The 16,195-nt window shown below is 42.2% G+C and overlaps 1 protein-coding gene across 1 annotated transcript in view; it reads right to left on the bottom strand.

Moving 5' to 3' along the window:
• The window catches only part of adgrv1 (adhesion G protein-coupled receptor V1), an 810,104-nt gene that overhangs the window by 592,056 nt on the left and 201,853 nt on the right, over positions 1-16,195 (bottom strand). Inside the window, exons 31-33 of the mRNA XM_068029668.1 lie at positions 6,581-6,762; positions 1,418-2,229; positions 452-661 (exon numbers count right to left, since the gene is read on the bottom strand). Coding sequence (XP_067885769.1) covers positions 452-661; positions 1,418-2,229; positions 6,581-6,762 — 1,204 coding nt within the window. The remainder of the gene's footprint in view (positions 1-451; positions 662-1,417; positions 2,230-6,580; positions 6,763-16,195) is intronic.

Raw genomic sequence — 16,195 nt, 5'->3', positions numbered from 1 at the left:
CAGTCCAAAGTAGGTTAGAAACAGTCACACTTTGGATCGTTTTCAGCTATATTTTGGTACGAGTCCTTTGTTAATCTAAGCTTTATCCGGGATATGGTCTTTTTTATTTTCCTCATTATTTTTGAGCTCTACAGCAGTTCGCAAAACAGTGAAGGTCATTTTCAAACCTTTCGTTATCAGCACTGATTCAAATTTATCCAATTACAGTACCAGGAGGATAAAATAAAAATGGTCAAACTGTCACAAAATCCACCAAAATAATTTTTCGATTTCACATACATGTAGAATGTTGGTTATTTATTCTATCCTCCTACATTCTTTTTGTAAAATAAGAATTGAAGATAAGATGTCTATCATGGTTAACATAGTAAAGCAAAGCTTAGAAAAACTGTGGCACTGTAGAAATTGATGATGATTATTAGAACTGTTGTCATTACACACAGAAACCAACCTTCATGTCCAATGACAGACCGGGAGGATGCCTGAAAACTAATTACTCCTGCAACATAATCATTGGCTAGAATGACCACAGTGACAGTGTCGGAGCTGGGCAGAATACGACTGCCACCTTCAGTGTGCATTAAACGAACAAGAATGGTTTCATTGTCTTCTGGTTCTTCGTCATCCACAATTGTTAGTGTGATAAATCTCTGATTCTCACCTGCAGGTAAAAAAAAGAGATAAAGTTATGGTTTGTAGCTTTCTTGACCTATTTACTTTTATTTTATGTTTTAAGTACCATCCAGAAGTGTTTTTGTAGTTTTATTTCCAGATAATTAACAAGGGATTTTTAAAGCACTACACATCTTTGAAAATCAGCATCTTTTTTCTGTTAAATATGTATTAGAATAACACAAGCAGGCTTGAAACAACTGTGCACACTTTAACATCCAACATCTATCAGTTATTAACACCATTAAATAATTCTTAAAAATGGTGTGAAAAAGGTTGCTAATATCTACTTTTCATATATGCATTGAAGAAGGAGCTGGATAAGTACATGAGGGTGAAAGGAATTGAAGGATATGTTGATAGGGTGAGACAAAGTAAGGTGGGAGGGACCTGCTGGGCCAAATAGTTGCTTCTATGCTGTAAATTCTGAGTAAAAAAAAAATCCCAGCATATTATCTGATGGATCTCAAGCCGAAGATTAGGAAAAATTATCACAAAAAGTTCATACTAGGAGAAAAAGGTACAATGTCATCAAATTAACATACCTTAAGAAATGTACCAAAAACATATTTCATGTTAAGCATAGCCCAGCTTCTATCCAAAATAAAATATGATCACGAGCAGTGAAATCAGCAGTCTTTCAGAATTTCAAATTTTTGTAACGTAACAAAATATGCACAGATAATGTGCATATGTTCAGAAAAATCATGAGAAGTTTTACTTCGTATGTACATAACTAGCCTACCTTCTGCAAATGTTAAAATTTCACCATCACCAATGAAATCAACGTTCTTTGTTGCTGTGCCACCAACCACGCTCCACTCCACAGTTACCTCACCAAGACTCCCACCACTCCTGTCTATGACCAGTTGTACTGTTGTCTGAGGTTCTTCTGTTACTTCAAGATAGCTCCCTTCATCTGTGGCATTAGGGTTTGCACTATAAATCAAAAAGATCCCAAATGCATCTCCATTCATAGCTATGACAATAGTGGAGATATTTGGTTGGCCAACTGTAGGCTGATTTGCTGGTGTGGCAATTTCATTCAGTAGTTCCACATTTAAAAGCAAAATGGCAAATTTTTCATCACGTTCTGGTGCAGTGTCAGTTTGTATTGAAACCGAGAGATTCGCAAACTCATCTCCTTCATGCATAATTGCCCATAATCCAGTGACTGGCTCATAATCACTACCAGCTGTTGCCTGTCCACTCTGCAGAATGGACACACTTGAACTATTCTTACGATATGTTACGAATTCTGTGTTGTTGGTCAGTATGTTAGACAATGAAGCTATCCAGGAGCAGTTGGATCTGCCAGAGATATTTGTAAATGAGAAGGCTAAACAAGCTTGTTCTTTGAGACAAATAGCTGCACATGCATGTAAAGCATCTCTCTCCAGAGAAACATTTGCCTGAAGAATAGGTTGGCCATTTGCAATTCCAAGGACTGGGTGCTCATAGTAAGAGAATATGTCCTGTCCGCCTTTTATCAAAAGGTCCACAAAATCAATTCTGGAGGTGCTGTAAAATACTCGCAGTTTCCCAAAATGGCCTCCCCTAGATGGAAAGTAAGTACAATTAAAGACTGTTATGAGAAAATATGTACAAGCACCACATTTACTCGCTGTATTTTTAATTCTAAGCAGGTTACTGTCACAGTGCTTAGAATTTTAGAATTCCATATTGAGTTATGGCATGAATCAATGTCAACAAAATCTATCTCTAGATTAATGGTAAGAGTCTAGCTTCAACATCAGCATTGCAACAACAGGTTCATATCTTATATACAGTTTAAGTAATTAGAATTAGAATTAGAACATTACAGCGCAGTACAGGCCCTTCGGCCCTCGATGTTGCGCCGACCTGTGAAACCATCTGACCTACACTATTCCATTTTCATCCATATGTCTATCCAATGACCACTTAAATGCCCTTAAAGTTGGCGAGTCTACTACTGTTGCAGGCAGGGAGTTCCACGCCCCTACTACTCTCTGAGTAAAGAAACTACCTCTGACATCTGTCCTATATCTATCACCCCTCAACTTAAAGCTATGTCCCCTCGTGTTTGCCATCACCATCCGAGGAAAAGGACTCTCACTATCCACCCTATCTAACCCTCTGATTATCTTATATGTCTCTATTAAGTCACCTCTCCTCCTCCTTCTCTCCAACAAAAACAACCTCAAGTCCCTCAGCCTTTCCTCGTAAGACCTTCCCTCCATACCAGGCAACATCCTAGTAAATCTCCTCTGCACCCTTTCCAAAGCTTCCACATCCTTCCTATAATGCGGTGACCAGAACTGCACGCAATACTCCAGGTGCGGCCTCACCAGAGTTTTGTACAGCTGCAGCATGACCTCATGGCTCCGAAACTCGATCCCCCTACTAATAAAAGCTAACACACCATATGCCTTCTTAACAGCCCTATTAACCTGGGTAGCAACTTTCAGGGATTTATGTACCTGGACACCAAGATCTCTCTGTTCATCTACACTACCAAGAATCTTCCCATTAGCCCAGTACTCTGCATTCCTGTTACTCCTTCCAAAGTGAATCACCTCACACTTTTCTGCATTAAACTCCATTTGCCATCTCTCAGCCCAGCTCTGCAGCCTATCTATGTCCCTCTGTACCCTACAACATCCTTCGGCACTATCCACAACTCCACCGACCTTAGTGTCATCCGCAAATTTACTAACCCACCCTTCTACACCCTCTTCCAGGTCATTTATAAAAATGACAAACAGCAGTGGCCCCAAAACAGATCCTTGCGGTACACCACTAGTAACTAAACTCCAGGATGAACATTTGCCATCAACCACCACCCTCTGTCTTCTTTCAGCTAGCCAATTTCTGATCCAAAGCTCTAAATCACCTTCAACCCCATACTTCCGTATTTTCTGCAATAGCCTACTGTGGGGAACCTTATCAAACGCCTTACTGAAATCCATATACACCACATCCACTGCTTTACCCTCATCCACCTGTTTGGTCACCTTCTCGAAAAACTCAATAAGGTTTGTGAGGCACGACCTACCCTTCACAAAACCGTGCTGACTATCGCTAATGAACTTATTCTTTTCAAGATGATTATAAATCCTGTCTCTTATAACCTTTTCCAACATTTTACCCACAACTAATGCAACTGAATATCAACCACAACTTGCACTGATAGAACACTGGTAATGTAGGCAAATTTATTAGGTGCTTCACTTGAGCATAATTAGACAAAAATTAACACGTCAAGAGTATACATTTTGAAAGATGGCTATAAGCTTGGTCAAAAAGGTGGGTTTTAGAAGGAGAGTGAGTTGGAAAGGTGGAATTCCAGAATTAGGGTCCAGATGGCTGAAGGCACAGCCACTTATGGGGCTGGATTTAGTCAAGCCAGCAGGGATCCTGGCGCTGGGCTGAAAAGACAGTAGGAACCCTTCCTCGACCTTTTGGAATCCCCCGCCACCCCCACCCCATGCATGTTTCAACAGTGCTCGGGCAATTAAAAGCCCGGCGCTGGGATCCACATCCTTTGAAAGACGGGCTTCCCACCTCCAAGAGCTACCAGCCAATCAGAGGGGTGGCAGCTCAGTTGTATAAGCAGCGCCATCAGGAGCGGTGGCCAGTGCGGTACTACAGGAGGCCTTGGAACCAGGCACAGTGTTGGGAGACTGGGATCCCAGGTAAGTGAAGCAGGGTCACCGGGACCAGTCCGGCTAGTCCTGGCAATGGGAGAGGGAGGGTGGGCAATGAGTGCAGGGTAGGGGAGGGAGTGTTAAGGGAGATGGGTTGATTGCCGGCGGGAACCCTCTGTAGGCCACAGATTGCCCCCCGCCCCCAGGTCCACAGGGAGGTCGCATCATTTCACTGCGTGACCTTCCCAAGTGGGAAAGGCTACCCCCGCCCCTAGTTTAATTCCAATGGCTGTGGGAAGAGGCCCTTAAGTGGCTAAGAATAGGCTACTTAAGGACGTCAATTGGCCTCTGGGCTTGAAGGTCAACTTCAGCCTTTCCCACCTGATGAAATCGCGTTCTGATGGGAAGGTGACGGGCCCTCCACCCCCACCTCCTGTCGCAATTCTATGGGCCCCCCGCCTCCTAGCCAGTCTCCAGGGAGTCCATTAAATCCATGGTGGTGAAAAGGGAGTAAGGGATGCACAAGAGGTTAGAGTTCTTGGAGGGCAATATCTTTGCCTTACCAATGTTTAAATGGACGAAATTATGGCTCATCAAGTACTGAATTTCATGCAAACAGTCTGACAACATGGGGACAGTGAAGGGTAGAGAGCAGTGATGGTAAGTTAGGCGTTAAACAGTTTGCATGTGTGACCTGATGTCACATCACCCGATGATGTCTTCAAGGGGCAGCCATATGGATGAGAAATTGTAGGGACCAAGGATAGATCCATGCAGGGGAGGAGGGGGAAGCAGGAGTTGGAAGGAAAGCCGCTGCAGGTGATTCTCTGGCTATAACTAGATAGTTTAGCTGCAACCAGAAAAGGGTTAAGGATGGATTTTTTTTGAGGGGCATTGTTTTTATTCGTTCATGGGATTTGGGCATTACTAGCAAGGCCAGCATTTATTGCCCATCCCTAACTGCCCTCGAGAAAGTGGTGATGAGTCCCTTCTTGAACCGCTGCAGGTACACACAGTGCTCTTAGTGAGGGAATCCTAGGATTTTGATCCAGCGACAGTGAAGCAACAGTGATATATTTACAGGATGGTATGTAACTCAGAGGGGAACTTGCAGGTGGTGGTGTTCCCATGCATCTGCTGCCCTTAATCGGAAAAAAAACAGAAAAATGTACAGCACAAATAGAGGCTATTTGGCCCATCATGTCTGTGCACTTGTTCTTTTAAGTGTCAGAGGTCACAGGTTTGGAAGGTGCTGTTGAAGATGCCTTGGCAAGTTGCTGCAGTGCAGCTTGTAGATGGTACACACTGCTGCCACTGTGCGCCAGTGGTGGAGGGAGTGAATATTTAGGTGATGAATGGGATGCCAATGAAGAGGACTGCTTTATCCTGGATGATGTTGAGCTACTTAAGTGTTGTTGGGGCTGCACTCATGCAGGCAAGTAGAGAGTATTCCATCGCACTCCTGAGATGCGCCTTGTAGATGATGAACAGGCTTTGGGGAGTCAGGAGGTGAGTTACTCGCCACAGAATTTCCAGCCTCTGAGTAGCTCTTGTAGCCAAAGTATTTATATTGCTGGTCCAGTTAAGTTTCTGGTCAATGGTAACCTCCAGAATGTTGATGGTATGTGATTCAGCGATGGTAATGCCGTTGATAGTCAAAGGGAGATGGTTAGATTCTCTCCTGATCATTGCCTGATGCTTAGGGAAGACAGATAGCATTAAGGGGGAGAGATAACAAAAAAGATAGAAAAAGTAATTTTTTTTTAAATCTACTAAATCTGATAATTTTCTTCTCAGGGTATTCTATTCACACTAGTAAAAATACATTTTCAGGGCCAGAGGGTTTGTTTTCCAGTAATCATCACTTATGAAGCCATTAAAAATTCATTCCTGAATGCACCAACCCTAACATTTCCAACCTAATTCAGTGTCGAACTAGTGGGCAAGCACCCCAAGTTCTGGTTGTTGCACTCATTTCAATGCCGAGTCTATTGGCAGGGATTGCAACAGCACATGCTGTGGTGGAGCAGGGTATCTCTGATAGCAACTTCTGGATTTCTATGTTTAACTGAGCGCATGTAATCTAGAAGTTGCTGAGTAAATGCGTGTGCACTTAAGCATGGAAATCCAGAAGTTGCTGGTGTATTTCTTCCATTGTAACGGTGAGCACTGCTAGCTCTCACCATTATTCTTATCACAAAATGCAGCCCATTATATAACAATCTGAATGTCACAAAAAGGTGGAATTAATTGGCAAACTCTCACAACACGTAGCACACCTTCTTTTCACGGTGATATTTGCTATGGAATTTCCTTCCAGTGGTTCCTGAACTCTGTACACTGTCTGTGTGAAATGAACAGTGCCATGCGGGTTGTCATTTGCTGCAACAATAATATTCGCCACATTGTCCCTCCCAATGGAGCTTCCATAAGTAGAATGGGTAAGCTTCACTTGAATGACCTATAAAGGAAAACAATTTGCTTTAAAATTAGTTTACCAGCCACATTAATACTCAGCCCAAAGTTACATTTTCGATAAGCAGTAAACTTCTCCTAACTTCAAATTCCAGGTATAAAATTCAGTATTTTGTAGAAACTCCTGTTTTCAGAATGTAATTTGCCTATAGTTTTAGACGAACAATAAGCATTTATTGTTAGAAATCTGTTTGATCTTCTCGCTTACATTTTTTTGGGCTTTTTACATTTTCAACACACGATTCACCTGTACCATCATTATAAAACACCAGTACTGGACAACATGAAAGATGCAGAGCTTTGTCATGCAAAATGTCTGCATTATATATCTTAATGTGTCTTTCGTTAAGACAATGTATTTTAAATAAATAGCTTCTGATAGTGATATCCCTTGGAAACGAACTGGGCCGATTTTTTACTTGCCACCAGGGCATAAATTGGCACTGTAGATCAGGGGTAAACGAGCGTTGTGGATGGGACACCCATTATAGGAAACGTCCAACTGATATCAATGAAAATGAAAATCAGGTTGCTTCCGTAATGAGAGAGTGATCCACAATGTACATTTTTCTGCTCTGGCAGCAAGTTAAAAATCTAGTTTACCATATCTGTAGTAATCTGAATGGCTGGGCCAAAGCTCTAGTGGCCTTTGGACTGAATCTATTAAATTATTGATCCTTTAAAAAAAAAGTTTTATTTTTTATTTCCAATCATATAAGGAGCACCAAAAGTAAAGCATTTTGTTTATCAGAGTTTTTTTTTTGCTGAGAAAAAGGACATGCTATCAAAGCTTTTTGTCATGTGCTCATCGGGATAGATGCAAGAATGCCAAATTTCAAAGGGAGCAACATTTTATACTGCATAAAAAAAGGTGCTGATTGGTAGGTAAGTCAACTCTGATTGGTCGAGGCATTGCCATGGAGAATGCACCAGGGAACTGTTGTCCCCAGACATTTGTTTAATTCAAAAAAACGTGCAATGCCTGGACATGTTCCTTTTGCCTGCAGAGGACAGGTCCCTGTGGATGAATATATGTAGCTTCCAGCAAGCGTAAGTGAGCCACATTGCAAGCCCAACTGATAATCTTAAATTGGTTGTTAGTGTAATTCTTAGCACACTGGGGATTGTTCAGTAAGTGCTGTCCAATTGCAGAATCACACCTAACGTTAGACATTGTGTTCTGAGTTTTGCTGGTTGAGTATGGTCAATAATTTTGCTATTGCGAACAGCGGAAGGGACGTGCTGTTTGATACGATCCGCCAATTGTTGGGACGTTTGGCCTACATACTGGCACTGCAACGGCACTGGAAATCATAAACCACATTACTCATTTGTGTGGTAGTTACAGCACCTTTTTGGCTTGACAGCAGCATCCTGTTAGTGGAAACTAACACTTGTGCTGCTACTGCATACTAGCAGTGTGAAATAGCTAGCTTCACCTGTTGCTCAAATTTTTGAGATACTTTACCCTTCCAGGGTAATTTGAGGTAGATTGGGCACTTTTAGGCCCATTCTTGAGTATGCACAACACACAGCAAGCAATGATCTGATAGGGGTAGCTATTATCCTGCAGGATGGCTTTGATGCACCATATTTCAGCGTCAATCTGATAAGGTCAATCTTATAGTGAGGGGAGCTGTAGGAATCCCAATGCGTATATTGATCAGTGAAGGTAGGCTTGCTGTAGACAGAACAGAGATACGTACACAGGTGAAAAGTGGTTCCTGCTAGCTATTTCTGCAGGTTGTAGTGAAACAAACATATGGGTTCACTTTAATCTGGAGCGGGTTTCATGTGGGCAGAAGGGTGTTAATTACAAAATGCACTCACTGGTCTAAGTTTCAGGCCTAGGGTATTTTAGTCCTCATTTCCACACCATTGACTCACTTCCCACCCAGAATAGGAGGGAAGATGATGCAGAGCAGCAATGAGCAAGGGAAGACTGGCGAATCAAAGGCTGTACATCAGCCAAGGATAGGCACCGACATGTTGCACCACGGACATTTGACAAAATTATTGACTCAGCCACGGACATGGGGCAATTAAACTGTAAATAAGGTGTATAGCCAATCTAATGCCATCAAAACACAGTCTGATTTAAAACACATTTCTCCCTATAAATAAAGTAGCTAAGATACAAATATCAATGAAGAGCAGCACAACTGTATTAGCTAGCAAGCAAAATATTATGTAATGCCAATGCAAAGTATTTTTGTTCCCAGAATGGAGCTAGCTACATCATGTCACAGGGTGGTAGATGAACCTTATCAGATGACTTCTATGGATTCACGCTGTGTCAGGACTGCAAATTCATCCAATAAACCATGAAACGTAAGGTTACTGTGGTCATTGAGGTGAGGCAGTAAAAAAAATCAGCAATAAGAAGATGGACCATTTCTCACACTACTGTTGTCACAAGACAATTTAACTCGTGAAGGCCTCTGTTTGTGCAGCTTCTCCACCTGCTTGTAAGATGTAACCGAAGATAGGGCAGCCAACAAAAGGGCAGGGAGAAGCAGATAGTACTTCAGAAGAGTCATGTAAAACAGAAATGCAGAGTGGGACAGGCAGGGACAGAGAGATTAATGGTAAGTAGCCAATACTAGTTTATTCATCTTGACAGGCTGTGAAACCAGGTCCAGATTCTAAAATACAGAAACAACAGCATCTCTCATGGAAAAATGTTATTTGCTCACCACAGCTAGTGACAAAATTAGATAAACACAATTACAAATCAAGAACGCCCTTCAGTTCCTCCAATAAAGTTATTCACTTAAATTCACTTATGTCTATATCTCAGTCTATCACTGTCGATTCCGATTCAGCTATGACAAGATAATTATTAACAAAAGGCTTTTCTGCAAAAAGTTGAGCAGTTGTTACTGCATGTATTATTCAGTTACAACATGTTTAGTCACTATCTGTAGGATTGTACGCTAGACTAACCAATCTTACGTCCAAGCCAAATCTATTACCTGTTAGCAAAGGTGCACTTTTAATATATAATGCAGACAATTTTCAAATGACATTGGCCACTCAGGTTATCTGCCCTCAAACTGGACAGCCAATAATGCACATTACAGTTACTGATCTTTGACATACTTGTAACACTTGTCCTTTAATCCAATTTGCAGCAAAAAAATTAATGACTGTTTCTAACAAGGTCATTGAGACATAATGAATTTTTACTATTCCTTCCCTGACAGTTCTTAAAACTAAAAATGCAGCATAGATTTTGTTAATGAATCGTAGACAGTTCATCATAGATTAAGGTTTATTAAAGCTATCCATACATTGTATTTCTTAACTATTGTATATGGGCCAGCAGCATCCTGTTTTTGCCAATATCACTCAGCCCCATTACACTGTACTGTTATATTCATGAGGAACTTAGAGTGCTGACTTCTGTAGATTCCTTGGATTTTCTTGCCTGTTTTTCCCTCAATACAATTTCTAGAACAATGCAATTCCAAATGGATAGTAGTGGAATTGGGACACTTACATAGAGGTAAGGTCCAGCAACTTTCAACATGTCACTGAGCTTGTGGCCTACGTGAAAATAATGCATGCCAGAGTGCAGAAATCAAGACATTCCCTCAGTGACTGCATGTTCGAACCTTGGACAAGTTCGGAGTTTTCGCCGGGCTTTAAAAAAAAATTGGATTGCGCCAAAAAACCACAAACTTGTCCAAATTGGAAGCGCTGTCTCTGCTCTAAGCACCTGTTGGCTGGGAAACTAACAGCTGCAATTTTTTTTATTTAAAGTTGGGCTCGTCTGGAAGAAGAAGCCAATGGGACATTTCTCATCCTTGAAATTACCAGTCACAGACTTCATAGAAACATCGAAAGCAGGAGCAGGAATAGGCCATTCTGCCCTTCGGGCCTGCTCCGCCATTCAAAAAAGATCATGGCTGATCAGCTAATTCACCACCCTGTTCCTGCTTTCGCCCCATAGCCCTTAATTCCTTTGGCATTAAGAAATATATCTATTTCCTTCTTGAATATATTTAATGACTTGGCCTCCACTGCCTTCTGCGGTAGAGAATCCCACAGGTTCACCACCCTCTGAGTGAAGATATTTCTCCTCATCTCAGTTTTAAATGACATACCCTGTATCCTGAGACTGTGACCCCTGGTTCGGGACTCCCCAGCCATCGGGAACATCCTCCCTGCATCTAGCCTGACTAGTCCTGTTAGAATTTTATCGGTTTCTATGAGATCCCCTCTCATTCTTCTAAACTCTACTGAATATAGACCTAATCGACCCAATCTCTCCTCATATGTCAATCCTGCCATCCTTGGGATCAGCCTAGTAAATTTTCTTTGCACTCCCTCCATGGCAAGAACATCCTTCCTCAGATAAGGAGACCAAAACTGCATACAATACTCCAGATGTGGTCTCACCAAGGCCTTGCATAACTGCATTAAGACATCCTTGCTCCTGTACTCCAATCCTCTCGCAATGAAGGCCAACATACCATTCGTCTTCCTAACTGCTTGCTGCACCTGAATACTTGCTTTCAGCGACTGGTGTACAAGGACACCCAGGTCTCGTTGCATTTTCCCCTCTTCCAATCTATCACCATTCAGATAATAATCTGCCTTTCTGTTTTTACAACCAAAGTGGATAATCTCACATTTATCCACATTATACTGCATCTGCCATGCATCTGCCCACTCACCCAACTTGTCCAAATCACATTGGAGCCTCTTTGCATCCTCCTCACAGCTCACATTCCACCCCAGCTTTGTGTCATTTGCAAACTTGGAAATGTTACATTTAGTTCCATCCCCCAAGTCATTAATATATATTGTGAATAGCTGGGGCCCAAGCACTGATCCCTGCGGTACCCCACTAGTCACTGCCTGCCACCCAGAAAAAAACCTGTTTATTCCTACTGTCTGTCGACCAATTCTCAATCCATGCCAGTATATTATCCCCAATCCCATGTGCTTTAATTTTGCACACTAACCTCTTATGTGGGACCTTATCAAAAGCCTTCTGAAAATCTAAATACACGACATCCACTGGTTCTCCTTTATCTATTCTACTAATTACGTCCTCAAAAAACTCCAGTAGATTTGTTAAGCATGATTTCCCTTTCGTAAACCCATGCTGACTCTGCCCAATCCTGTTTATGCTTTCCAGGTGTTCTGCTATCACATCCTTTATAATAGACTCTAGCATTTCCCCCACTACTGATGTAAGGCTAACTGGTCTGTAGTTCCCTGTTTTTTCTCTCCCTCCTTTTTTAAATAGTGGGGTTATATTTGCCACCCTCCAATCTGTAGGAACTGCACCAGTCTATAGAATTTTGGAAGATGACCACCAATGCATCCACTATTTCCAGGGCCACTCTGGGATGTAGATTATCAGGCCCTGGGGATTTGTCAGCTTTTAACCTCATTAATTTCCCTAGCACTATTTTTTTACTAATACTGATTTCCTTCAGTTCCTCCCTCTCATTAGACCTTTGGTTCCCTAACATTTCTGGGAAGTTATTTGTGTCCTCCTTTGTGAAGACAGAACCAAAGTATGTGTTTAATTGTTCTGCCATTTCCTTGTTCCCCATTATAATTTCACCCGTTTCTGACTGTAAGGGACTTACATTTGTTTTCACTAATCTTATTATCTTCACATATTTATAGAAGCTTTTACAGTCTGTTTTTATGTCCCCCGCAAGTTTACTCTCATACTCTATTTTCCCCCGCTTAATCAACCTCTTTGTCCTCCTTTGCTGAATTCTAAACTGCTCCCAATCCTCAGACCTGCTGCTTTTTCTGGAAATTTTATATGCCTCCTCTTTGGATCTAATGCTATCCCTAATTTCTTTTGTAAACCACGATTGAGCCACCTTTCCGGTTATATTTTTGCACCAGACAGAAATGAATGGTTGTTGTATTTCATGCACACGTTCTTTAAATATTATCCATTGCCTATCCACCATCAACCCTTTTAGTAAAGTTCCCCAATCTATCATGGCCAACTCGCGCCTTATACCTTCGTAGTTTCCTTTATTTAGATTCAGGACCCTAGTTTCTGATCCAACTACTTCACTCTCCATCTTAATGAAGAATTTTATCATGTTATGGTCGCTCCTCCCCAAGGGACCCCGCACAATAAGATTGTTAATTAATCCTTTCTCATTGCACAAGACCCAGTCTAGGATAGCCTGTTCTATAGTTGGTTCCTCAGCTTATTGGTCTAAAAAACCATCATGTACACACTCCAGGAAATCCTCCTCCAAAGTATTATTGCTAATTTGGTTTGACCAATCTATATGCAGATTAAAGTCACCCATGATTATAGTTGTACCCTTATTGCATGCATCTCTAATTGTCTGTTTAATGCCATCCCTTACATCTCCACTACTGTTTGGGGGCCTATAGACAACCCCCACCAACGTTTTCCGCCCCTTGGTGTTTCATAGCTCCACCCATACTGATTCCACATCATGATTTTCCCAGCCAATATCCTTCCTCACTACTGCATTGATTTCCTCCTTTACTAGCAATGCTATCCCTCCTCCTTTCCCTTTTTGCCTGTCCTTCCTAAATATTGAATACCCCTGGATGCTCAGTTCCCATCCTTGGTCACCTTGCAGCCATGTCTCCGTAATCGCTACTATATCATAACCGTTTATATCTATTTGCGCTGTTAATTCATCTACCTCATTGCGAATGCTCTGCGCATTAAGACACAATGCCTTTAGACTTGTCTTTTTAACATTGTTAGTCACCTTAGCTATATTTTGCATTACGGCCCCATTTGTTTCTCACCCTTGTTTTCTCTGTCTTCCACTTTTGCTTCTTACCTTTCTGTCTTTCATTTCTATCCTTGTTTCCCTCTCCTCTGTCAACCCAACTCTGCCATTCTAGTTTAAAGCCTCCCTGACAGCACTAGCAAACACTCCCCCCCCCCCGAGGAAATTGGTCCCGGTCCTGCCCATATGCAACCCGTCCAGCTTGTACTGGTCCCACCTTCCCCAGAACCAGTCTCAATGTCCCAGGAATCTGAATCCCTCCCCCCTACACCATTTCTCCAGCCACTTATTCATCTGATATATCCTGCTATTTCTGCTCTTGCTAGCACGTGGTAGAAATCCTGAGATTACTACCTTTGAGGTCCAACTTTTTTTAATTTTTGTCCTAACTCCCTAATTCAGCTTGTAGGACCTCATCCCTTTTTTAACCTATGTGCTTGGTGCCGATATGTACCATGACAACTGGCTGCTCGCCCTCCCCCCTCAGAATGCCCTGCAGCTGCTCTGAGACATCCTTGACCCTAGCACCAGGGAGGCAGCATACCATTCTGAAGTCTCTTTTGTGGCCGCAGGAACGCCTGTCTGTTCCCCTTACGATTGAAGCCCCTACCACTATAGCCCTGCCACTTTTCTTCCATCCCTCCTGTGCAGCAGAGCCACCCATGGTGCCATGAACTTGGCTCTTGCTGCTTTACCCTGAGCCATCTCCCCAAATAATATCCAAAGCAGTATATCTGTTCAAGAGGGGATGGCCTCAGGGAACTCCTGCACTACCTGCCTTCCTCTATTCTGCCTGGTGGTCACTCATTCCCTTCCTGCCTTTGCAGCATTTGTCTGCGGTGTAATCACCTCGCTAAATGTGCTATCCACGATGATCTCAGCATCACAGATGCTCCAGTGAATCTACCTGCAGCTCCAGCTCCGTATGCGGGTAGCCAGTAACTGCAGATAGATACATTCCCTGCACACATGGTCGTCATTTCGTGATTTCCCACATAGCGCAGGAGGAGCATTTCACGGCCATGACTTACCTTTAGATTACTCCCTTTAATTAAAAAATACTAATTACGCTAGGGGCCTTGTTTTACTCCAAACACTACCCACTGCAATCTAAAGTCCTTAATAAATTACGCTAATTAAAAAAAACCACTTTAGTAGTACTAACCTTAACACTTATACGGTTGGTTTTGAAGTTTTTACAAAAAAAAGAACTTTCCCCTGATTTTTAAAAGCTATTTACAGGAACTAACAGCTGTTATTTACCCAACCAATCAGCTTACAGATTTCCCGTGATGTCACTGAGTCTTTTTTTCCTCTTTTGAACCTCAGCATGCGCCGGCAGAGAGAGAGAGAGAGCCTGCTTCCGCTCTGGTCCTCAGGTAAGTAAGGGCCTCGAGCCCCGTGCTCTCTTTTACAGGCAACACTCCAGATCCGCCTCCTCTCAGATCCACCTGCCGATGCTCCGGTCCTCAGGTAAGTAAGGGCCTCGAGCCCCGTGCTCTCTTTTACAGGTACCGCTCCGGATCCGTCTCCTCTCAGGTCCGCATTGGTGTCTGTGTACGGACACGTTGCCGACCCCTGACATCAGCTTGAAATTAACTGCCAGAGAGGAGTTTTGGGAGGGTCATGCTTGAGGAAAGGGGTGAGGTGTGGGTCGGAGGGCAGACGAGTCCGAGGCAAAGGAGGTGGTGATTTTTCTTGAGGGGCAAGAGGAGCACTTTTACACTTACCTTGGAGGGCCTTTGTCCTTTCCGTCAGTTGCTGACCTGCATCTTGGTGTCTTTCTTGTGCAGGCTCTAGTTATAAAATGCTATGATTTTGACTCCAGTAACTAGCTAACCAGCTAATCTAATTACGAGAAAAATTAACTTCCTAATATTCCTTTGCTCTGAGATATGTTCAAAGGAATTTGGAGCTATAGCTTAGGCAGTGTTATACAAAGAATTATCAGGGTTGCAACTCAGAGTCGCTGCATTAGCAGATAGTTATATTAGTGACTGACCATGTTTCAAATATTGGCTTAATGTTGAGGGTTAAAGAAGAATCTTTATTTTTTGATATATTGAGAACAGCAACCTTTTTACTAACTGTAAATATACCATTTTACTCAGTATTGCTTATTTATCTGATTATAATGTTCAGTAAATATGTTTAGTGACTGGCCATGGTCTGATAGTGTATCTTCTTCCACCTACCAACAGGGTTCTCTTTTCAACCTCTGGGTCTCACTGCATTTACCTATATATTTAGTTCATCGAAAGCGCAAGGTCTGCTTCTGTAATTGGTACCCAGACTGTGTTACAGGCAGGCACTGTGCCTTTGCCAAGTACAAATATTATATTAAGAAATCTAGCAAATCTGTGATCATCAAATGTTTTGCAAATAATTGGCTGTATAAGAAATACATTCAGGTGAAGGTTCTTAAACTCTGGAAGATTGATTCAATTTTTGTTGTTGTATCTTTGTGCCTTTTCTTCTATGTAATGATCTTAATTGTAAATGAATTTGACGATTTGTTTTAACCTCCATCTTGCAGTTCGTCCAGCTGTTGTTTCTGGCTTTTGAAGCAGACAGAAGTAGATGGTGGGCAACCCATACAGTATCCAGTGCTTAAAACTGTGGTAAAGGGGTAATGGTGAATCATGCAGCATACTC

Source organism: Heterodontus francisci, chromosome 4 (assembly GCF_036365525.1).
Source record: "Heterodontus francisci isolate sHetFra1 chromosome 4, sHetFra1.hap1, whole genome shotgun sequence".
Taxonomy (NCBI): Eukaryota; Metazoa; Chordata; class Chondrichthyes; order Heterodontiformes; family Heterodontidae; genus Heterodontus; species Heterodontus francisci.
Note: the sequence above shows the minus strand (reverse complement) of the source record. Positions and strands in the feature narration are given on the sequence as shown.